Here is a 24,868-nt window from a genome sequence, read left to right on the forward strand (position 1 = left end):
GGAGCCTGCAACCGAGGTACGTGCCCTAGACTGGAATCAAACCCCAGACCCTTCAGTCCGTAGGCAGACGCTCTATCCACTGAGCCAAACTGGCTAGGGCTCATTGTGATACTTGAACAAACACAGATTATTTATGTAAGCTTGTGTCCTCAGAAATATCTTAGAATCATCTTTAATTGGGATCTAACAAATGTTGCCACCCTGTTCTGTTGAACAACATTTTAAAACTATAAATCAACTTTAAGAATGATAAAAGGAAATTAAATAATTTATTCATAATCTCTTAATCACAAGTGTTTTCTGTCTCATCTTTATACAGACAGATATTTGAAAAATTTGCACGTTAGGAATTGCTAAGCTGAGAGAGCTGATTTTAGAAGGGTAGTAGTAACCTAGTGTTTGTGCTAGTATAACCTTTTACAGTTTCTTTGCTATTACATCTTTTCCTGGTTAATTCTGCTTGCCCACTAGAACTCCACATAATGCCTTGATATGAGGTTATTTTTGGCAAGAAATTCTTGAAAGGAAAGCTATAAAGAAAATGTACTTGCTGTTTTTACCAACATATGGAAAACTTGATGGGAAATTCTAGCCCCTTTGGTGACAAGTTGATTAAATCTCATTCCTAAATATTAACAAAATTAAATAGAATTTCCAAATTTCTTTAAATGTTCTAACAATGTGGCTACTTTAATATGAACGTATAATATTTGCTCTATCTCCTCTTTTGATTGGATTCTACAAAGTAGAATTAAAGGCTTTTTCAGAAACCTATTTGTACTTAGTGCTTATTTTTCCCCAGTCTGGTATTTTTTTGCCTGGTTTTCCCATTGTAAAGTATATCTATCAGTATGTACCCATGCTCTTTAATTTTTAAAGTTTACTTATTTTTATCACCATGGGCTTGTGACTTTAATGTTATTATCATTATTTATGTTCATGCTCAATTGTCCTGATTAGGCCAGTAGGAACCCCTTTGCCCTGACATCTGTCCTTTTGACACATATCCATCATTCTTTAACATTTCCTTACTTCCTGACATAGTAAGATGTTCTAGGCACATTTTGTGCTTTCCTTATCCCAGACCTAGAATCACCTATTTCTCCACAGAACTGATTCCTTCTAGTGGAGAACGGGTATTTAGAAGTCAAGATCTGGGTGCCAGGTGCACTCATTGCTATTGGAGTGTTGTGGCTTCTAGGCTATTTCAGTGTATAGAGCTATGGAATATATGTGTGCATACACATGCACATATTGGCATCTATATTTAGTTCTACACACATCTATATATGGAAATTGTGAGTTTACACCAATGCCTACTATTTAAATCCTACACCTCTGGGTTCATTCTAGCTTTCTTCCTTTCCATATTTGTAACTCCTCTCTTTGATAGTGAGAATCCTAACTCCTATTTTCCTTACTATATTTGATCAGTCCCTTGTTTGTAACCATGCTACTCTATTCCCAGTCCCTTTTTGGACACTCTTCTCACCCCAAACATACTTCAGTTCTCTTTGCTGGGCTGTCCTTTCTCCTCACCCCTCTTGAGCTCCCACACCCTGCACCAGGCCATCTACCAGCATGAGTGCCCTCCTTACTCCACATGGGCTCTGACACCCTGGACAAGGCTGCTCCTTCTTCCCTATGGGACAGTCCTCTGAGCCCTGCTTGTACGCTGGTACCCCACCCTGACACCCTCCTCTTCCCTGCCGGACGCTCTCCTCACTCTGCTTGGCTGTGACACCTCATGCACTGCAGCCTTCCTCATCCTGCTGCGCGCAGACATCCCACCGTGGCCCATTGGGTCTTCCCTGGCTGTCCTTGGCACAGACACATGGTTTTGGGAAGAAAAGGTGAAGGTGCAGGGGTTTTAGAAATCTTTTTGATTAGTAAATTCCCTTTTTTGGGGGCGTTGGGGGGATTATTTTTCCTAACCATGTCACCTAGTTTTGCATTCTGAAAATATAGTCACCATACCTTTCTGAAAATTTTTTTAGACTGCTTCTCTGTCTCTCGATGCACAGGATAATCTTGATTTCTTCCTATAAACTGCACATTTTTAGCTAACCAGAGGGTGACAGAGTGAAACATTTAGCTCACGTGATTACGGTGAGTCTTTCTCCTCCTCTTCAATCTTTCCTATGACTTCGATAGGGACTGTGGTTGTGAGAAAGCCTGTTTCCCAGAAGTGACTAACACTGGTCAGTAGTTTCCGTTTCTGTTTCTCCCTTTCCACATCCTCAGTCCATCTTCCTGTCTCCCAACATGGCAGTGGCAGCAGGTGCTGCTTCCATTTGTTGAGCCGGTTCTATAGGTGTTTTGCATCTATATTATCCTATTATTCATTAACCCCTAGCCCTGAAATGTAGTGTTTACAGATGAGGAGACTAGGCTTGTAGAGCTAAATAATTTATTCAAGGTCACATAACTTGTGAGGGGTGTAATTTGAATCAAGCGCTTGCTTTTTTTTCTTTTTTCTAGAGCCTAAACTTTTTTTTTTCTTTTAATCTCTATTGTTGAAAGTATTACATAGGCTTTTCTTTTTCCCCCATTAACCTCTTCTAGCCCGATTCCCATCCTCCTCTAGAGCCTGAACTCTTGAATAAGCCTGTGCTGCCTCTATAGGTTCAGGATACATGTGATTAGATCAAGTTTTTCACTCACTGTTTTTTATTCCTTTTCATTTAAGAAGAGGAAATAGAAACTCTTGAAAGTTATAGTCAGAGGAAGAAAAATAGATGCTATTAGCTGCCTGGAAACAATGACCCTTAAATGACTATATTACTGGATTAGGCTGTAAAGAGTGGTAGTAGGTGTGAAGCCTGGATAAGTAGTGTTTTTGTTTGTTTGTTTGTTTTTTCCTGATCTGGGGACAATTTCTGCCTTTTTACAGAAAGGGCACTTTGAATTATGAGGATCAGAACTTTTCTAACTTTTCTTTGGAAATGTGAAAAGTAAGGTCTTAAAGTGGACTTAAGCTCTCTGATGCTTTTTAAGAAAGAGCAGCTTAGACTTCTGCTGAGCTTACTCTATCAGCCTATCTCAGGCCTGTTATTTTTGTGCGTGAATGGAGTGATATGACTCCTTGTTAGGTTGAAAGCGGATGTCTGTCATGTGTTTTTGACGTATTTTCTAGGTGCAAAGATTTTGTCCCCCTTCACATCAGCGCTCCCTTGTGTCTGGTGTTAGCTATTTGGGAGGGAGCTGTATAGGACTGGGGAACTTCCTCCAGGCTACTCCTTATGCAAAGAGTTGTTCTGTAGGCAAAGCTGCAGGCCTGTCTTGGAGTCACTGCTATGACCATGGAACTGAGGTAATCATATCGGAGCATAAACACACTGTCAGCCAGGCTTTTGAAAGTAAGCTTGTTTCTTAATGATGTATAACTGTGAGATAGTAAGTATATCTATATTCAATTCTCAGTCTCCTAGATATAAGAGGTATAGTTCTATCAACTAGTGGCCCAGTGCATGGATTCGTGCAAATTGAAAGGAAATTAATTAGAAAAAAAGATTTGTGTAGTAGTTACATTACTGTAAAAGATTGCATGTCAAAATAGTATAGATAATATAGTATTATAAAATTAAAACACACATGTGATTGGCACCAGCGAGAGCTTTACATGTATCGTGTATGCGGGAGTCAACGTTTATTTTTAAATTGCCAGTGCACGTCATATGTACAGCCAGTTGGTCGGTCGGATGGTTGGATGGGCATACAGCCAGTCACTTAGCCTTTTATATCTCTCTGCCATTCATCTGTGTTGTGTTCTGTTTAGGACAAAGGGAATTTGCCTGTACCTGGGAGATATAAACTTCAATGAGCTCTGGCCATGGCTGAAGTTGCTCAGTGGTTAGTGTGTCAGCCTGTGCACGAAAGGGTCTCGGGTTCCATTCCCGGTCAAGAGCACATATCTAGGTTGCAAGTTAATTCTGGCTGTGGTCGGGGTGCATGCAGAGGAGGCAACCAGTTGATGTGTCTCTCACATCGATGTTTCCCTCCCTCCCTGCTCTCTTCCTCCTACTCTCTCTCAAAATCAATGGAAAAAAATATCCTCAGGTGAGGATTAACAAAACAAAACAAAACAAGAAAAGAAAAAGAAATAAACCTCAATGAGCTCTGGGGCCACATCTTCTGAGCTCAGTCCCAGCTCTCTAATTTGTGACTCTGGGCAAGTTTCTGAGCCAATCTGTTCCTATATCAGGTTTTTCGTGGGGTGGTAATAATTTCTACTTCATAGTGAAGTGGTTAGCAAGGTCCCTGGCAATGGTGAGCATATCAAATAAATGATAGTTGCACCTGTGATTGATATTCTGCCTATTGGGAGACTGTAATCGTTGGTGTGTTTTCGGGACTAAGTCCATATCAACACTAATAAAAGAGAAAAATGGTAATTGGCGTACGAGCTACCCTTTTCATTGGCTAATCAGGGCTATATGCAAATTAACTGCCAACTAAGATTGGCAGTTAACTGCCAACAAGATGGCGGTTAATTTGCATATGTAGGCACAATGCAGGGAGGCGAAAGGGAAAGCAGGAAGAAGCCCCCTGCCACTGACAGTGATCGGAAACCCAGGGGGGAGCTAAGAGCTGGGGGGCAGGGCAAAGGCGGCCCTGGGACCGCCTTTGCCCTGCCCCCCAGCCATGATCGGAGAATCAGGTGCCTTTTCCGCCCTGGCCAGTGATAGCAGGAAGTAGGGGTGGAGCCAGCGATGGGAGCTGGGCACAGTCGAAGCTGGCAGTCCCGGGAGCTAGGGGTCCCTTGCCTGGGCCTAAAGCAAAGCCCACGATCTTGGGGCCGCTGCAGCTGCGGGTCCCCGCTGCCCGGGCCGGACCCCTCAGCCAGAGGCGTCAGGCCTGGGCAAGGAGCCGATCCTGCAATTGGAGGGTGATGGGGGTCAACGCCTGAGGGCTCCCAGTATGTGAGAGGGGGCAGGCTGGGCTGAGGGACACTGCCCCCCCCCCCACACACACACACCCAGTGCACGAATTTCGTGCACCGGGCCCCTAGTATAGAATATAACAGGATCTGAAGAATTACAACATAAAAGAGTGGGAGAGGATAATCAAGATTACTGGAACAACTTCTGTGTTTTACAGATGGGGAAATGGAAACTTAGAGGTGGTAAAGGATTTACTCAGTCTGCCAGGCAATATCAAGACTAGAAATGATTCCCAGTGAGCTATTAAACCAAGGATTTTCATAAAGATGGCATTGGGTAATGATAGTGATGATGTTGATGATGATGACGACGACATCAGGATTTTTTTTTGATTGGCGGTGAGGCAGAGAGAGGTTTGTGTATAAATAGAAAAGCACACTCAACATACTTATTGGTTTTGTAATGCAAACTACAGTGAATAAGTTAAAAAAAAAAAACTTGGCAGATGGGAATACACTGAAGATAATGAGAAAGCATGATTATAAGGAGCTTGGGTTAAAACAGTTGAATTATTTACTGTCTGTTATCCTTACAAACGTGTGGTAAGTGGAATTTCAGATATTTTGTTGCTGGAAAAACCAGGTTATATGTATCTTTGAGCAGCAAGATTAAAATAGGTACAAAGGACTTTGTAGCTCCTTAATCAGAGTATGATGGGGATCATTACAGGATGGAATGGCTAGCATTTTGGTTTTTTTCCCCCCCATGGTAGTTTTTATTTATTTTGAATTATAAATATAATATATTTAATGTATGAAATTTGGAAAATACAGCAAAGCATAAAGAAAATAAAGACAGCCTAAAATCTCATAACCCCCAAACAATTAATTCATTATTAACATTTGGGTGCTATTTCTTTCTTGGTATATGAAATTTTTCAGAAACATAATTGAGCTCAAATTATATGTACAGTCTTATATGCCACCTTACAATGTTAAAAGTATATTCTAGAGCAGCGGTCGCCAACCGGTGGTCCGCGAGGTCTGAAAGGTTGGCGGCTGCTGCTCTAGAGGCAGAATGACTATCAGGTTTTCAGTCCTATAAGAGAATGTGGACTTGGCCATATGCCATAGAAGAGCATTCTTTTGTGTGTATTTTATGTAGCAGTAACGTCTAAAGCAGGCTGATTGTGCTGCACCTTAGTTTTTATAAGAATGACTCATTTTCCCATCAATAGGTAGTCTCAGAAATGAAAATAATAAGTTACTTGATCCTCAAGGAAGTTTTGCCTGGTTCAACAAGCACCATTTGATCACATAAAACTCTTCTCTGCTGAATAATATTCTTGGACCAGTGTACAGGCACAATCTGCTCATTTATGTTAAATTAACTGGTTGCCAGATAAAGCCAGGTAACTACACTTCACAGCTGACAGAGCAATCCATTTTTGCCAAGAAAGATTTGGTTTGGTCATATGCAGAAAGGAAAGCCAAATATTTAAGGAATATATAGTATCGATAAAATTGAAATCCAAACATGAGGATTCTTTGTTATTTTTCTAACATTGACTCCTTCACACCAGAGACTTAAAGATTGTTCAAAATACAGCTTTGAAAAATAGTGGGTTAAAAATAGCACTTGTTCTTGGAGGGGGAAATGAGTATGGGGATTGACTGGGAATGGGCTTGAGGAAACGTGCAGGGGTGATGGGAGTGTTTCCCATCTTGATAGGGATTTGGGCTACACAGGCGTGTGCATTCTTCAAAACTCAGCAAATGTACACTTACTCATTTTATGAAATTTTACACCAAAAAGTTAAAAATATATCCAAATATTGATCTCTTATTAATGCTGTGTACTTAGATCTCTGTAATTTACTTGGAAATGCATGAAAAAATAAGATGAATTGATGAATAGATAAGTGGATATATTTGTGATAAGAAAGTTAAGAGTATATGGGTGTTCACTAAAATTCTTTCTACGTTTGAAAATTTTTATAATAAAATGTTGGGTAAAAGGATGTTATACATTAGTACCTTTAAGGTTCTAGTTACAATTATTGGGCAGAAATGGAGCCACTTGAGTCTGACGCTGCCTTGGTCATTTTACCTTGGAGATTGCTCAGGAGAGCGGAGAGTTGTTGGATTCTTTATCTTTACTATGTTGAGGATCTCTCCGTTTCTTTCTCACTGAGTCCGAAGATTACTTTTGTGATTATTGTGCTATCCTGGAAATGACCAGGTGGCATAAAGCTGATATTATTATCAAATCGGTAGCACTTGTGTTCATTTCTACATAGAAGATCCATGGATACATAAACACTATTTTGCCAAGACACTTTCCAAGGTTGGCATTCAGTACAAATCTATACCTTTCTGTTCACCTCCCTTACTCTCCATATTTTAGTCTCGATATTTTCTATTGTCCTGTCTTCTAGTTCACTAATTCTCCTTTTTTGCTGTGTCTAATCCAGTAGTAAATTCATTTATTAAATTAATTGCAATTATTGTATTTCTCAGTTCTAGAATTTTTATTTGATACGTTTTCTAGATTCCAGTTTTATGGTGAAGTTCTCCATACCCCCGCCCCCATCTTTTTCTTTATTTTTTTTCTTTTATTTTCCTGAATGTAGTTATTTTAAAGCTCATGAATAATGGCTCCAATATCCATATCACCTGTGGATCTTTCCCTGTTGTCTGATTCTTTTGATATTCAGTCATTTGGTCCCATCTCTTGGCATGCCTGATAATATTGATTGAAAACTGGAAGTTGTGTACAAAAAATTGTAGCAGCTGTAGATCATTTTAGCCTCTTCTAAAGAAGGCTCACTTCATTTACTAGGCAAATAGAATGAGGACTGGTTCCATTTATCCTATCAGGGATTGAGTCAGCCGTGGGCAAACTACGGCCCCGCGGGCCGGATCCGGCCGTTTGAAATGAATAAAACTAAAAAAAAAAAAAAAAAAAGACCGTACCCTTTTATGTAATGATGTTTACTTTGAATTTATATCAGTTCACACAAACACTCCATCCATGCTTTTGTTCCGGCCCTCCAGTCCAGTTTAAGAACCCATTGTGGCCCTTGAGTCAAAAAGTTTGCCCACCCCTGGATTGAGTTGACCAAAGCTAGCGTGTGGTTTTGGTAAGGACCCATTTACTTCTGGTTTCCCTGTCTTCTTAGGGAGCAGCCCTCCAGGAGCTCCCGCTGAGAACCTTAGTTGTTCATGGAGACCCTTCTCCCATGGTGTGTCTTGAGCTTTAATCTTCGTTTCCTCAGCACGTGGGGTGGAGGAAAACTCTGCTGCTCTTCGGAGGCTTTCTGTCTGGTCCTTAGTCTCCTGACCTGTGTGTGCAGCTTTAGGATTTACAAACCTCTCAGGGGGAAACCGCCTTCAAATCTTTTCACAGGGATCCTGGTCCCTTCAGTCTCTATTTTTGTTTCATCAGACCTGAGATACTGCCAAAAGTTCTGTTGGTTTCTCTGCCTTTTAGTAGTGGCTCCAGCCCTGTGCCCAAAGTGTTTGGCTGCTTCCTCAGACTTGTTCTTGGTACCCAGAATTAGCAAGTGTTTTGAGGGACAAACCAACTGCAGTAAGTTGGCTCACTTCCAAGGGGGTTCATCCTTCTCCAGGATTTTGTTCCCTTAACTCCTTGTATGCTCAAAAACTCCCCGAAGTCTCAGTCAGTCTCTCTCTCTCTCTCTCTCTCTCTCTCTCTCTCTCTCTCTCTCTCTCTCCCTTCTTCTCTGAAATCAATTTAAAAATATATAAAAAAAGAACCAGCCATTACAAGCTTTATTAATACAATACAACATGTTTTCTGTCTAACAATATCAGTGGTAAGTATTAGCATAAAGAAGTTAAATGATTTAAACATGGGTTTCTCAGTCCCAGCACTAATGACATTTTGGGCTGGTTAACTCTTTGTTGTTGGGGGCTGTCCTGTGTAGTGTAGAGTGTTTGGTAGCATCCCTAGCCTTTTACCTACTAGATCCAGTCACTCCCTCTCCCCCAGCTTGTGATAACCAAAAATGTCTCCAGATATTGCTAACTGTCTGCTAGGGAGCAAAATGACCCCTGGTTGAGAACTGCTGGTCTCATTTGCTATATCTTACCGGAGACGCAGGATTGAGTTCTGAGTTCCTGAAGTCATCGTCTTTCTTTCCTGATTGATCACTTGATGCCAGATTTGGGGGTCCTAAAATGGTTCTAAGAATAAATGGAGTGTTGCACCATTAGCTTGCCTGCAGTGATTTGGGAGCTTGTGCCACATGTTTACATGTTCTAGGATTGAGAAAACGGACTCTTAATTCTAGGTGATATGAACTGTTCCAGGTCATGTGCGGTATCTCCTTGGGCTTCTGCAGAGCAGTGTTGTTGCAGTCTGTATTCATTGTGATCTAACACATGTACAGTCTTTAAGCTGACAGGAGCAAATTAACACAAGAGAAGTCTACTCAGAATGTAAATAACCATTTGAAATTTAAGGTAGAAAGGACAGAAAGAGGTCAGAATTAGGCCTAAAACTAAGGGTTAAAAGAGAAAAATACCACTTAGGATAACAGTGACTCAGAAGGGACATTTCTGAATGGCATGACACTGTCAAAAATCATTTAAGCTGTTTGCTACTCTTTATTTTATTCTGTGGACATTTTCCTGTTTTCCAAATCATTCTGCTTTGATGCCAAGTCTTTTATTAATAATGCACGGCCTTTTTATGGTACTCACTTCCCATCATGCCTTTTGGGTGCTGAGTCAGAGAATATTGTTATAGCAGCAGCTCAGCACTAAGAGGAGAGATCCCTCTGCAATGCTCATGCTGCCATTTTTCTTGCATATATATCTCGTAGCAAACATTTCACCTTGATTACTGTAAAGCTTCAATTCAGAGGATGCTTTTTTCTTACTTCTGAGGAATAAAGCTTTAAAAACTATCCAGATATGTCTATGACATGAGTTGTTTGAGAGCTCTTAAAGGTGGGGTCTGAAAAAAGAAAAAAGTTCTGAATGTTAGTGTGAATTGCATTCCATCTCTGGGATAGTAGCTGTCCCTCCTCTCCCCCCCATTCTAGCTGTTGTCTGTCGTGAGTCCCTGCTTTTCTATTTTGTACAATTTAAACTGATATTTTCACATAACCTTTATGATAGGCAGCTGCTAGGAGTCAGACAGATATGAAGGAGTGGAACAAGAGATTGATTGATTGTTGGGTGAGCACTGGGATCCAGGCTTGGAGCCAGCATTTTCCTTCCTTCCTTTGCCAGCCCACAGCATTCTGGATGGCCACTCAGAGTCTGACCTTCAAGTGCAGCAGCTGCTATCCATGCAGCTTTCAAATGCAGGTCTGTCTGAGCCACAGTTTTTCATTTCCTGGTTGATTAGGGCATGTTGTGTTGTGATAGGTCCTGGGGCAGAAAAGAAAAATTTGAAGCTATTGAGGATGAGTTGGGTGGATACCCACTGCACCTGCTGAAGCTTCTGTTGGAGATGGTAACATGGAGAAGGTGTTGCTGGTTTGGCTCAGTGGATAGTGTGTCAGCCTCCAGGCTGAAGGGTCCCAGGTTCGATTCTGGTCAAGGGCACATGCCCAAGTTTCCGGCTCAATCCCAGTGGGGGGCGTGCAGGAGGCAGCCAATCAGTGATTCTCTCTCATCATTGATGTTTCTATCACTCTTTCCCTTCCTCTTTGAAATCAATAAAAATATATTACAAAAAAAAAATGGTATTCTGTTAAAAGGAGACAACCACCAGGCTACTCAGCACCTCCTCATTGCATCAAGGTGGGACTTGTATGCCCGTTTTTACCAGATCTTTCAATATTTCAAAAGAATCTAGAAATTTGGATTTTTATGTGAATAATAATAGCAAACATTTAAGTAAATGTAGTGCATATTATGTTCCAGGCTTTCTTCTTAGTGTTTACAAATATTAACTCATTTATTTCTAAACGAGGTAGGGATATTGTTATCCCCATTTTATGGATGAAGAAACTGAGGCACAGAATAGTTAGGTAATTTGCCCAAGGTTATTCAGCCTCTAGGATTTATTACTAGGTGGTTCTCCAAAGTTGATACTTACAATTACCAAGCTATTTATCTGGCAATTCACGGTTTAAAGATGAAAGGAAAACTAGAAGACACCTGATTGGTCAAATAAAACACATTTGTTTGCAGATAGTTTGTTAACTTCTCATCTGATCATTAACTGTTAGGTTGAAACAATTTATTTCTAACCTAAGTGCTTCATTAATGATTTTCAGTTGAGAACTTTTATTTGTGGTATACAGCTTATTTCTAGTATATAATTTATCTTTATTTTTCTCTTACAAAGGAATATGAAATTATGAAATTCAAACATTATAGTAATACTAGAGGCCCAATGCACAAAATTTGTGCAAGGGACTCGGTCCTCACAGCCGTGGTGGCTTGCCTTGGCCCCTGCAGCCGCGACTTCCTCCGGAAGGTCATTCGGCTGTATGATCTAATTGGCATATTACGCTTTTACTGTTATAGGTGTAATCTTAAAAAGTCAGAAGTCCTGAATAATCTTACCTGTTCCTCCAAATGAAGCAGCCTAGGTTTTTTTCTAAAACTGTTTTTAGTTTCTGAGTTCATTTCAGGTATATTAGTGTTGTTAAATATCAGAAGGCTGGCTTATTACTTTATTTGGTAAATTCAAAATCTGGAGTTTTTACACATTGGCCTTTCAAATTTCCTTAATGTTCTTGATTGTGGAGCAAAGAATTTACTATCCTTCCATCTTTGACTTTATTTGCATGATACATTATTTTTTCTTTTAAATATTGTTTATAAAAATTCGAGTTGCCAATTTTGTTAGCACAGGGTTGGTTTAGTTTTTGCGTATTCTCTATTTTTATTCTTTAAATTTTTTTGTTTTGTTGTTAATCCTCACTTGAGGATACTTTCCCATTGATTTTTGGATAGAGTAGAAGGGAGAGGGAGAGACAGAGAGAGAGAGAAACATCGATGTGAGAGAGACACATCAATTGGTTGCCTCCTGCACGTGCCCTGACCAGGGCTGGGATTGAGCCTGCCTTTGACAGGAATCAAATCCAGGACCCTTCAGCCTTCGGACTGACTCTCTATCCACTGAGCCAAACTGGCTAGGCCTGCTTTCTTGCTTTCTTTCTCTTTTTGGGGGGCGCGGGGAGGGGGGGGGGCTTTATTTCTTTATTTTATTTTATTTGTTGTTAATCATCCAAGAATTTTTTTCCATTGATTTTTTGTTTTGTTTTGTTATTTAGAGAAAGTAGAAGGTGGAAGGGAGGGAGAGAGGGGAGGTGAGAGGGGTTGGGGGAGAGAAAGAGAGAGAGATTGGTTGCCTCCAGCACAGCCCTGACCCGGGGATCGAACCTGCAACCCAGGTACATGCCCTTGACTGGGAATCGAACCTGCAACCCGTCCGTGTGCAGGGTGGTGCTCTAACAACTGAGAAACACTGTCCAGGGCCATACCTTTTATTTAAACTACTTTATTGAACAGGAGGTTTTTTTCTAGTGTTGGTCATTTCAGCTAAGAAGGTAAATATTGGAATAGAATAATAGAATATGTATAAATTAAGATATAGACTTCTGAAGATTAAAAATAAAGTTCAGTAGGATATAAATTGGAGAGCTATAGCTTGAAATAGGTTTCAAATTGTGAACACATGTGGCATTTATTACTTAATTGAAATTCTAAAGTGGTGTTCGATTTTTTAAATCGAGAAATTTATCTTTAACTTTGTATTTGGAATGTGTTGTAAGCCAAGATTGTGTTTTCAGATTCTTTTAAGGTACAGATCCTAATTTCCCCAATCTTTTTTGTTAATCATTTGACTTTTTTTTAACCTCCTACAATTAGAATAGAAATATTGAAATTTTGCCTTAGGCTCACTAACTATGCCATGCATACTCTTTCAACTATATTTAACAAATATTTATTGGGTTGGAACTATATTCTAGGCACTGTTCTAGGTTCTGGATACACAACTAAAACGCAAAAAGATCTGCCTTCATGGAACTAATAATTATTCTAGTGTGTAGAGGTCAAATCAGACAAAGAAAATTATGTATCATATTTGACAGGTAGTGCTATAGAGAAAGATAAGCAGAGAAGGGGAAAAGTGTGGATAAGTGGATTTTTGGTGTGCAGGGGTTGCAGTTTTAACTAGAGTGTGGTTGGGGAAGGTCTCCCTGAAGTGACAGCTAAATAAAGACTTTCAGTAGTTGCACAAGCAAGCCTTGCAGTTGGTGTTGGGGGTGGAGGTTGCAGCCCAGCAGAGAAAGCATTGGCAGTGACCTTGAGTGGGAGCTTGCCTGAGCATGGGCAGTGACCTTGAGTGGGAGCTTGCCTAGGGTATCTTGGAACTGCCAGGAGGCTCTTGTGCTGGAGCAGAGCCAGTGAGGCAGAGTAAACAGAGAGGTGAGGATGAGGTACAAGTCATTTAGAGCAGAGGTGGGTAGGCTTAAATGGCCAGGAGTAAATGTTTTTGGCTTTGCAGTACTCAACTCCGCCTTGTAGCTTGTAGCGCTGAAGCAGTCATAGACAATACTGTACATAAATGAATAGGTGTGGCAGTGTTCCAGTAATACTTCGTTTATAAAAATAGGTAGTAGGCAGGATTTGGCCTCTAAAGTTTGCTGACTCCTGATTCAGAGACTTGTAGGCCATTTTCCAGAGTTTGACTTTTACTCTGAGTGAGATGAGGTTTTTGAATAGAGAGGAGTGAGATCTTTGATTTCTATTTTAAAAAGATGCCCTGGCTGCCTGGTTGAGAAGACTGTCAAGGGCTGAGGGTGAAAGGGTAGAGTTACCATTAACCAGGACAGAAAGGCAACAACAGGTGGAGCAGGTTTGTGGGCTGGAAGGACAGTGTTTGGACAAGTTAAGTGAGGGAGGTCTGTTGGATGTTGAGGATGCAGTTGGTATACAGACCAGGTGTTCAGGGTAGAAATTAAGGCTGGACTTATAAATCTGGGAGTCTTCAGCATACACATGGCATTTAAAGTCACGAGACTGGATAAGAGAAGAATGAGAATCACTAGCTTTGTCTGGACTGTTTTGGCACTTTGGGAGTGTTGATTCTTTTGACTCTTAAATGTATTTTAAGTTCAGAACCTTCATACCCCTTGGGTTAGGTTTATTATTTACCACCTTTAATCTTATTAAGTTACAACTCTGGTTTTTATATACAGCTTTTTTATTGTGGTAAAATGCATGTAAAATGTATCATTGGAACCATTTTAAGTGTCCAATCTAGTGGCATTAAGTACATTCACAATATTGTGCAACCATTACCACTGTCCATGTCCCTAACTTGTCATCCCAGATGGAAACTTCACACCCATTAAACAATTTCTCAGTTCCCCTTCCCCTGGGTAATCACATTTCTACTTTCTGTCTCTATGAATTTGACTCTTCTAGGTACCTCATGTACCTGGAATCGTGCAATATTTGTGCTTTTGTGTTTGCCTTATTTCACTTAGTACAATGTTTTCAGTGTTCATGTTGTAGCATGTGTCAGTGCTTTTATTTTCTTTTAAAACTTCTTTGAATGATTAATATGAGCCTCTTGTATTGAGTCTTACTTGTAAGAGGAATTCTTTGCTACAGAGAGGTCTCTATAACTGTAGCTTCGTGTTCCGTGTTCCAAAGAAGTGTCTCTAGCCCAGGGGTGGGCAAACTTTTTGACTCGAGGGCCACAATGGGTTCTTAAACTGGACTGGAGGGCCGGAACAAAAGCATGGATGGAGTGTTTGTGTGAACTAATATAAATTCAAAGGCAACATCATTACATAAAAGGGTACGGTCTTTTATTTCAATAGTTTTATTCACTTCAAGCGGGCCGGATCCGGCCTGCAGGCCGTAGTTTGCCCACGGCTGCTCTAGCCTATGAAGCTCTCTTTCTTATTCGTGCTCTGGTAAAATAATGACAATGATGTTATGTAACTAGATGATTTACTCTCTGGCTAACGTGATATGATGGATTTTCTGATATTATGTGGCATTTTTAATTAAAGATAAGCTTGTCTCATTTGAAATAGAAAAACTGAAAAAGTGACAGCTTACAAGTAGCAATCAAATCAGAATACATTCCTTCTGGAAATGGGCTGAGAGATATTTTGGAGGCCATAATTTTTAGCTTGCTCATTTGACAAACTGCTGAGCTTGGGGTTAAATCCTATAATGTTTGCCTCTTGCTTTAGGCAGTTGTCGAGTTATTTGCAACATCTCCTAAATAATCTCTTCACTCTTTGCTTGATAACAGCAGTATTTATGGCAGTGAATGCATTGAGGGAGAACCTGGCTCTTCTGTGGAGTTCAGAAATTAAGGCCACTGAAATCTCCGCTGACATGTGAACAAGGCGTCGTTTGTTTAACCAACATTTGGTCTCATAGTCAAGTCTCAGTAATGCTCTTGACAGTGGTGGCAGAGAAGATGAAGGCTGGAATGAAAATTAAATTTTAGCTTAACTTCAAGACTGGCAATTGCAAAAAAAATCCTTGTTAAAAAAATTTTTGAGGAGAAAATTAGAGGCAAGGGGTTATTTCTAAGATGGCCCCAGTTTAGTCCTTCCCAGTAGACCTTTCAGGTCATTTCCCATAATTCATTGAGTCATCCAATCAGTGCAGAAACCATCAGCTGTAATGAAAGTTGAAAAGAAGATCAAAGTATCCATTGTTCTCTCCTTTTGAATTGTGGTTAGCTTTGGGTCTTGGCCCTAGATTTTCTTTTTTTATGTAATTATCTAGTGGGCAAAGAATTAAATTAATATATCAAAGAAGTTGGAGTGGACTTTGCTTTGGGCTCTAGGAACCTGAGAACTTTTCACTTTGCTCGTTAACAGTAACAGCAACAACAGTGTCTGCATTGAAGTACATATGGAGGCCAAGCAACTCCAAGGTCTTGGGAGCAAACTTAGTGGGAGCTTTTAAGCCAGATCAAGGCAGTGATTGACTCTAGGCTTGTTTGCTATATAATTGAAATAATACTTATTTCATCTAAATTTTTTTATTTTTAATAAGGCTTGAGCAAGGAGGAGGTTTCAGAAGAGTGTGTCCTTGTTACATATCCTATCTCACTTCATCCTCACAAAGACTGAGTAACTGGATGGCTTCCAGGGCTCAGTGATAGTGTATCTTATCAAGCATGCCTTGGTCTTCTTTTCAAGACCTCATGGCCAGCTGATTATAAGTCTTGCCCTTCAGAGGCAGTGCCCACACCTCCCAAATGCACCCCCAACCAGTGGTGTATCCACCTAAGGCAGTGATGGCGAACCTTTTGAACTCGGCATGTCAGCATTTTGAAAAACCCTAACTTAACTCTGGTGCCGTATCACATATAGAAGTTTTTTGATATTTGCAACCATAGTAAAACAAAGATTTATATTTTTGATATTTATTTTATATATTTAAATGCCACTTAACAAAGAAAAATCAACCAAAGAATGAGTTCGCGTGTCATAGGTTCTCCATCACTGACCTAGGGACTCAAGGCTGGTGCTTAGCTTGTGGTTGCGATAGGAAGGCATCTGCATTCTTTGAGCAGCAGGTGAATAAACTTGGGAAAGGGCCTAAACTCTTGTCTAGCCAAATTATTATCCACCTGTCCTGGACTATAAATAACGCTATGACATGCATTCAGTCCTGTTTGATTTCTAGGATTGGTTCTGCTTTTCTGTCTTGATTCCCTTGTGCTGTCTCTGGGAAATTAATAACCGAGCTGACCTTCAACTTTTAATTTAGCCCAGATGCCCTAGGCTGTATCTGATTGGCATATCAGGAGGGCTGAGATATAGGCTCACTTCCAATGTCATCTTATTCTCTACCTTGCCATTCTCTTGTGCTCTGAAGAAATAAAATTTGTTTACTCTGTGTCCTAAGGTAGAAAATGTCTTTTAGAGCACATGCCGACATACGACTTAAAAGATATTTTACCTATCATATTACACAAATTCATACGTAATTTTGGAGGGTGTGACTTATTTTGCATTACATTCTGGTTATATTTAATTTTTGTTTCACCCATTCAGATACATAATAAAAAGCAATTTCTACTCTTTCTCCATGTAGACAGTTCGACTTCAGAAATCAGAAATAGATTCTACAGAATCAAAGAAGCCTTACTTTAACAAGATTACCATCAGTATTTGCACTCAGCATTTGGGAGCAGAGATCAGTGTGTTTAGCCCAAATGGTATGAAAGGAGATTAAAAAATGGAAATAATAGTACACTTTAGCCAATGTTGAAGTTGTCAGTGGATTCAAGATAGTGCTGTTCTGGAGATACTGTTTTGGAGAAACTGGAGTAAGGGTATGGTGCTGAGAGGGATCAAGGGGTGGAAAATGATTTAGGAACATTTTACCAGACTTAATATCTGGAGTGTGTTCTTAGGGCCAGACTTTTGGGAGGGAGATTACTTGAAGATATCGCATACTCAAGATGAACTTGTACTATAGTTGCATGGGGCTCAGTTTTTCGCAGTAGGTAGTATAGTTGTGGCTGTCCTATCTTTGAAACCTTGTGGTTCTCTTTCTAGTCCTTGCTCTCCAGATGACATCAGAAAGTTGCAGTGCTCTCTAATACTCTTAAGTTTTTTTCTGAAAAGGCTGTAAAAATACTGCAGGGAACAAAGAAGTCAGCAAAACTATAATACCTTTTAAAAGATAGGCACGCATACCTCATAGGGTGGTATTGGAATGCCCCAAACCCGTAATTTTTGAAAGATTGTACGTCGTAGGTAGAAGTAATTCTCTGCTTCTCAGAATGACTCCTCTTCATTACTCGGGAGAAAGCAGCAGGCACTAGTCAGACATAGTGTATAGATGCTGTCTCACCTGTTCTTTTCAAGAGTGAAAACGACTGCTGTGTAGCTCTTCCCTCTCCTTTTACCATCATGGGCCAGGACAGGCCATGTCACTGTTTTCTATCTGGTTGTGCCTCTCCTCCATTCAGTTTTGTGTGTGCTTGCACTAGCCCTGCGACCAAGAAGCCTTCATTGATTTCACAGACACCGCACAACTACCAAGTGCAGAAAAGTTCATAGTAACAATGAACTTTTTAGAAGGAAGAGGTCAACTTTTGTGCTGGGCCTATAAGGTACTTACTCATTCATCCTCACTTTTTGGGGACAAGGTTAGTACAGTCTTCAGTCAGTAGCTTAGTTTCATTTAGGCTTTGGTTAATATTCCCAGCATAAATTACTTAGCGCAAATGCAGATATAATCTCATAAAATTACTTAATATTATTGTCCTGCTGCGAACATTTTCTTGAGTATGTTGTGCTATAACCACAAGTTAGCAAAGACACTTCAAGAAAAATCTTTCTGTAGCTTCATTTAGAAGAGTTGTTTAGGTGAAAAGTTATAATTGTTGCTACCTGATCTTTATTTTTCTTTAGGTGACTTTTCTTTCTATTATATAGTTCACAGCTTTTTTAGAACAATATTTTTAAAAAATGTTTTTATTGATTTTAGAGAGAGGGAGAGAGAGAGAAACATCAATGTGAGAAACATTGTTAGGTTGCCTCCCAAATGCACCCCCAACCCCCCCCCCCCCCGCCCCGGGACCAAACCCAAACCGGCAACCTGGGCTTGTGCCCTGACTGGGAAGCAAACTGGCAACCTTTTGGTACACGGGACGATGCGCAACCAACTGAACCACACCGGCCAGAGCTAGAACAATATTTTTTTTTAATTCACTTTTTACCTGATGATATTTTAATTCCTTAAAAAATTGTCAGTTTACTTATTAGTGGGCTGAGTCATTTTGTGAGCAAAGACTCAGAAACTGCCAAGCTATGTTGGGGGAGTTGGGGAAGAGGCAGTAATGAAACTCTAACCTGAAGACTCAGGGCCTATAGTTGTGTGAGTTTAAGAATTAGGTTTGGGGAGAGAACCAAGATGGCGGCATAGGTTAACGCCGGAGTTTGCTGCTTTGAACAACTACTTCAAAAGTGAAACTAAAACACGGAACGGACATCACCCAGAACCACAGGAACGCTGGCTGAGTAGAAGTCCTACAACTAGGAGGAAAGAGAAACGCACACGGACACTCAGAGGAGGCGCAGTGCTGAAGTCAAATTCTGAGGTGTGGAGTGCGCGGAGCAGGCTGGCGGCGGAGGGCGCGGTTGTTGTTTTCAATCGGGAGGGAGTCGCAGACTCTGAGCACCAGATCCGGGCGAGTCTTTAGGGACCCAGACTCAAACGGGAGAAGCGGGACTGTCTGGCTTCGGTCAGAGCGAGTGCAGCTTTCTCTCCGAGCTTTGCAGCGGGTACTGGGACTCAGAGAGGCAGAGCCCCTGGGGACAGGACTGAGAGCCGCCATAACTGCTCTCTCCGGCCCACCCTGTTGATCCTGTGCGACCCGCCCCGCCCAAGCCCTGCACAGAGGCATTTGCCGGATAGCCTCAGGCAAAGGCTAGATTAGCACCTCCCTAGAGGACAGAAGTTCTCTCACTGCTGACACAGCTGATTCTCATAGCCACTTGGCCTGGAGGTCAAACCCTCCCTGGAATTAGCTACAACAATCAAGATTTAACTATAAGACTTCGAACAAAGACCACTAGGGGGTACACCAAGGAAGCATAACAAAATGCGGAGACAAAGAAACAGGACAAAATTGTCAATGGAAGATATAGAGTTCAGAACCACACTTTTAAGGTCTCTCAAGAACTGTTTAGAAGCTGTCGATAAACTTAATGAGATCTACACGAAAACTAATAAGACCCTCGATCTTATATTGGGGAACCAACGAGAAATTAAGCATACACGGACTGAAATAACGAATATTATACAGACGCCCGACAGCAGACCAGAGGAGCGCAAGAATCAAGTCAATGATTTGAACTGCGAGGAAGCAAAAAACATCCAACCGGAAAAGCAAAATGAAAAAAGAATCCAAAAATGCGAGGACAGTGTAAGGAGCCTCTGGGACAGCTTCAAGCGTACCAACATCAGAATTATAGGGGTGCCAGAAGATGAGAGAGAGCAAGATATTGAAAACCTATTTGAAGAAATAATGACAGAAAACTTCCCCCACCTGGTGAAAGAAATGGACTTACAGGTCCAAGAAGCGCGGAGAACCCCAAACAAAAGGAATCCAAAGAGGACCACACCAAGACACATCATAATTAAAATGCCAAGAGCAAAAGATAAAGAGAGAATCTTAAAAACAGCAAGAGAAAGAAACTCAGTTACCTACAAGGGAATACCCATACGACTGTCAGCTGATTTCTCAACAGAAACTTTGCAGGCCAGAAGGGAGTGGCAAGAAATATTCAAAGTGATGAATACCAAGAACCTACAACCAAGATTACTTTATCCAGCAAAGCTATCATTCAGAATTGAAGGTCAGATAAAGAGCTTCACAGATAAGGAAAAGCTAAAGGAGTTCATCACCACCAAACCAGGATTATATGAAATGCTGAAAGGTATCCTTTAAGAAGAGGAAGAGGAAGAAAAAGGTAAAGATACACATTATGAACAACAAATATGCATCTATCAACAAGTGAATCTAAGAATCAAGTGAATAAATAATCTGATGAACAGAATGAACTGTTGATTATAATAGAATCAGGGACATAGAAAGGGAATGGACTGACTATTCTTGGGGGGGAAAGGGGTGTGGGAGATGTGGGAAGAGACTGGACAAAAATCGTGCACCTATGGATGAGGACAGTGGGTGGGGAGTGAGGGCGGAGGGTGGGGCGGGAACTGGGAGGAGGGGAGATATGGGGGGAAAAAAAAAGAGGAACAAATGTAATAATCTGAACAATAAAGATTTAATTAAAAAAAAAAAAGAATTAGGTTTGGGCCCTAACCTGCTTGGCTCAGGGGATAGAGCGTTGGCCTTTGGACTGAAGGGTCCCTGGTTCGATTCCAGTCAAGGGCATGTACCTTGGTTGCGGGCACATCCCCAGTAGGGGGTGTGCAGGAGGCAGCTGATCGATGTTTCTCTCTCATAGATGTTTCTAACTCTCTATCCCTCTCCCTTCCTCTCTGTAAAAAATAAATAAAATATCTTAAAAAAAAAAAAAAAAGAATTAGGTTTGGGCCGAAACCGGTTTGGCTCAGTGGATGGAGGGTCGGCCTGCAGACTGAAAGGTCCCGGGTTGGATTCCGGTCAGGGCATGTATCTGGGTTGCGGGCACATCCCCAGTGGGAGATGTGCAGGAGGCAGCTGATCGATGTTTCTCTCTCATCGATGTTTCTGACTCTCTATCTCTCTCCCTTTCTCTCTGTAAAAAATCAATAAAATATATTTTTAAAAAAAGACAAAAAGAATTAGGTTTGGTTTAGGGTGGTCTCATAGTACAGTGATCCTGCTTGATAGATGAAGTCATACTCTCACCTCTTTAAAGATTTGCAAGATTGTTGAAGTAAAGTCTAGAGCTGAAAATTTTGCTCCTTTTTAACAGTGTTCTAATTGTGAAAAGCACAGATGGCCACCGACAGTTTACAAATGGTAGGCATTTGCTGATTTTAAAAATAACTGTGAGAAGGGAAAACCAAGGTGAGAAGACAGACTAAAAAGCAAATAGCCACATTAGGTTTGGGATTCATACTGCAGAAGAAGCAAAACAAAATACAGGCATACTAAATTTGCTCAGGTGCTTATACACTGAACCCCTAATGCATTGATTGTAATAGGTTATTGGGCTGAGGCCTCTGCTGACAAACCCACAGGGTCTTAACCTTGAACCCTAGAGACTAGTTGTTAGGTGTGGTGGGAAATGTTAATTGGCCTCTGAGTGAGTACTGCAAGCATTCTTATCCCTTGATAAACTTACTCCCTCTGGCAGTCTTGTTAATATTTAAAAACAAAGTGCTAAATCTATTACAAAGCAACATAATTTAATTTTTGCAGCATTTCAGTGCTACATGGTTGCCTGCAGAGGGTCAGTATCTTAAGGTCGTTGGGTGCACTGAGTTGTATTCAGCACTTAACCTTTGCAGTTTTTTTTATTGTGGGGTGTACAAGCCTAGGAATTGATTTTAGTCTGAGAGTAAGGCCAATGTCAGGAATTAATCATTTTTCTTTTGGTAAACCTACCGTCAACATGAGATGCCCAAGCCTGTAGAGAATTTTTATGAGTTTATTTCAATCAAACTGATGACAATTGCCTGAAAGCAAAATCTCAACGGATTGAGAAAATGCCCCCAGAAAATGGTGGTTTTACCACTTATTTTACACATCAGAATCAAAGGAGGAGACGTAAGGGGGTTACATGAAATCCATTGGTGATAGATTAGGGAAATAAGAAAACAAAGTGGGGAGATCTGAGATTGGATAAAAAGTAAAACAGAAACATACTTTTACATCGGTAGAGGTATAGGTTAGTTAATAATATTTACAGCACATAGAGCTGTAAGTGGGAGAACAGATAACAATGAGTGGTTCTGTGGCCTCCTGGTGGGAGATTGTGCCCTGATAACATTCCAAAGGTATGTTATAGATGCAATAGACAGGCTCAGGTAAGGTAAAGACTGACCTTTGTCAAGGAAGCTATAGACCTAGGATATGACTACCTCAGTGACTCACTTTTAGTTAAGGTGTTAAGTTCAGCCCATCCTATGTATGTGGTTACTTTAGGTCTCTGAGTTGCTAAAGCCCGCCATGCAGGCCTTCCCTGAGCTTGCCCTCCCCTGAGTTTGTGGTCCCTTTTTAATGCACTCTAGGAATGTAATTGAACAGGTCCACGAACAAGCCAACTTTAGGAATTCTACATGGTAAAGGCAAGGGATGCAAAGATGGGTTTGGACTTCACTAGAATTTCCCCCCTCCTCTCCCTTTTCATCCTGAGCTCATGCTTTTGTTATGATAGTTGATTTTTCCTGAGATTTTTTTCTTATCTTCATCTTGAGTTTTGTGTCTTTAATTGTTGGACAATATGAGCACATTGTCTGATATCTTGGCTGGTTTCAGGGAATTGCTGATGCCCATTGTGGTTGGAATTGAGGAGTGGCAAGATCTGAGAGAGGGGCCCAAGGTTTTATGGAATCTTTTAAGACATGCTAACCATGAGGAATTTGAGCTCGACTGTGAAGGCATTGGAAAGCCATTCAAAGACTAAGTGAGAGAGTAACAGAAAGATTTATCATTTCTCTTCAGCTCTCCTATGAAATTATAGCTATAGAGTAAATGCAATTCTTGGTTCCAATAGCAAATTAAAGAAGGGGGAGGGGCATAGAATAGCTGCTGCAGTGTTAACTTCTGATGTGAACATTATTAAGGTATTTTCTCCCTGTATTATAATTTTGGACACATTTACAGGATTCTTAGTATGATTATGGTATTAGTGTACTTTATTTTAGTTGGCAATTTACATACATCAAAAAAAAGTTAAACATACAGAGCAGTTAAAAGAACACAGCGAATACATAATCCTCCACCTAGAGTCAATTATTTCCATTTTGCTTTATTTATTTTAACTCTGGCTTTCTTTTTACCCCCCTAAACCATGTGAAATTAAATTGTAAAATGATATCAATATACTTAACCTCTGAATACATCAGCGTGCATCTTTTTTTAAAATGATAGTATTCTCTTATATAATCACAATATTATTATAACCACTAAGAAAATTAAGTGTACTTTCCTAATATCTTCTAATATCCAGTCCATATCCAAATTTCCCCAGTGGTGTTCAAAATGTTATTTATAGCTGCCCTCCCCCAAATCACATATTTGATTATATCTCTTTGGTCTCGGTCTTAGCCACCTCCTCAGCCCCATTGCCCCATTATAGTAACTTTTTTTGAGTCTAGGCCAGTGTTTTATAGACTGTTTACATTCTATAATTACCAGATGTCACTCTGATGTGTTCCTTAATCCCCTGTATTTTTGTAAACAGGAAGATAGCTTACAATCTTGGTTAGATTTAGGTTAAAAGTTTTTGGCGAGAATACTTTGGCTTGTTCCAATGTTAGTGAGGCCCAGTTTGATCCCTTGGGCAAAAGGTGCTTGTCTGATCTCTCCATAGTAAATGTGCATTTTCCCCTTTGCAATCAAGTCATCTTTGAGAAGAATTCGTTTTTAATGTTCTAGAGTCATCTTACAAGTTTTGACCATGCATTGTTGTTGGGGTCCAACCCCAGCAGGTCCAGGGGTCCCCAAAGGTGTGGACGGAGTCCGCGAAGAAGGAATGACACAGAGGCAGCGTTCAGGTGATCATCATAGCCGGGTTCTCTTGCTAGGGTCTCCAGCCAAGTTCTGTTCAGGATCTCCAGCGAAGTTCTGGTTAGGATCTCCAGCCAGGTTCTGTGTCCATGTTCTCTTGCTAGGTTCTCCAGCCAGGTTCTGTAGCCATGTTCCCTCGCTAGGTTCTGTCCAGGTTCTCCAGCCAGGTTCGGTCACCAGGTTCTAGTCAGGTTCTCTTGCCAATTTCTGTAGTCAGGTTCAGTCCAGGATCTTTTGCCAGGTTCAGTCACCAGGTTCTAGTCAGGTTCTCTTGCCAGGTTCTATCCAGGTTCTGTAGCCAGGTTCTGTCTCTAGGCTCTTCAGCCAGGTTCTCTCGCTAGGTTCTGTCTCTAGGTTCTGTGGCCAGTTTCTGTCCAGGATCTTTTGCCATGTTCTCTCCAGCGAAGTTCTTCTGTCTCTAGGTTCTGTTTAGGTTCTGTGTCTAGGTTCTGTCTGTAGGTTCTGTGTCTAGGTTCTGTGTCCTGTTGTCTTGTTACATCTGTATTTATACCAGTTGATTCCAATCCTATCAATCTCTATTCCAAAGGTTAGGGTGTTTCTTATCTCCATTCCAGGGAGTAAAGATTATGTAGCTTAAGCATGATTGTTTGTAAAGTGATTAATTACCCGCCTGGCACTTAGTTAAGGGGTTTTATTCCCTCCCTAACTTCAGGGGAAAATCCCTACCTGGGGAAATAACCTTTCTCAGAGAGGTGACCTTGGTTAAAACACATAGTGCCAAGAAGGTGAGCAAACATATTAAGAACAGTATGCCATATATGCCAGGTCCCTTGAAACAGCAAGGA

General features: G+C 40.7%; 1 protein-coding gene across 3 annotated transcripts in view; it reads left to right on the plus strand.

Annotated features, from left to right (window-relative positions):
* Positions 1-24,868, plus strand: part of B4GALT5 (beta-1,4-galactosyltransferase 5) — a 79,018-nt gene that overhangs the window by 16,839 nt on the left and 37,311 nt on the right. For 2 of the 3 annotated variants that reach the window (XM_059705339.1, XM_059705341.1), the window contains exon 2: positions 10,031-10,222. The exons of the other annotated variant lie outside the window; for it this stretch is intronic. In XM_059705339.1, coding sequence (XP_059561322.1) covers positions 10,055-10,222 — 168 coding nt within the window. In that variant the 5' untranslated portion in view covers positions 10,031-10,054. The remainder of the gene's footprint in view (positions 1-10,030; positions 10,223-24,868) is intronic. 3 annotated transcript variants of the gene reach the window in all.

Source organism: Myotis daubentonii, chromosome 8, assembly GCF_963259705.1.
Source record: "Myotis daubentonii chromosome 8, mMyoDau2.1, whole genome shotgun sequence".
Lineage (NCBI taxonomy): Eukaryota > Metazoa > Chordata > Mammalia > Chiroptera > Vespertilionidae > Myotis > Myotis daubentonii.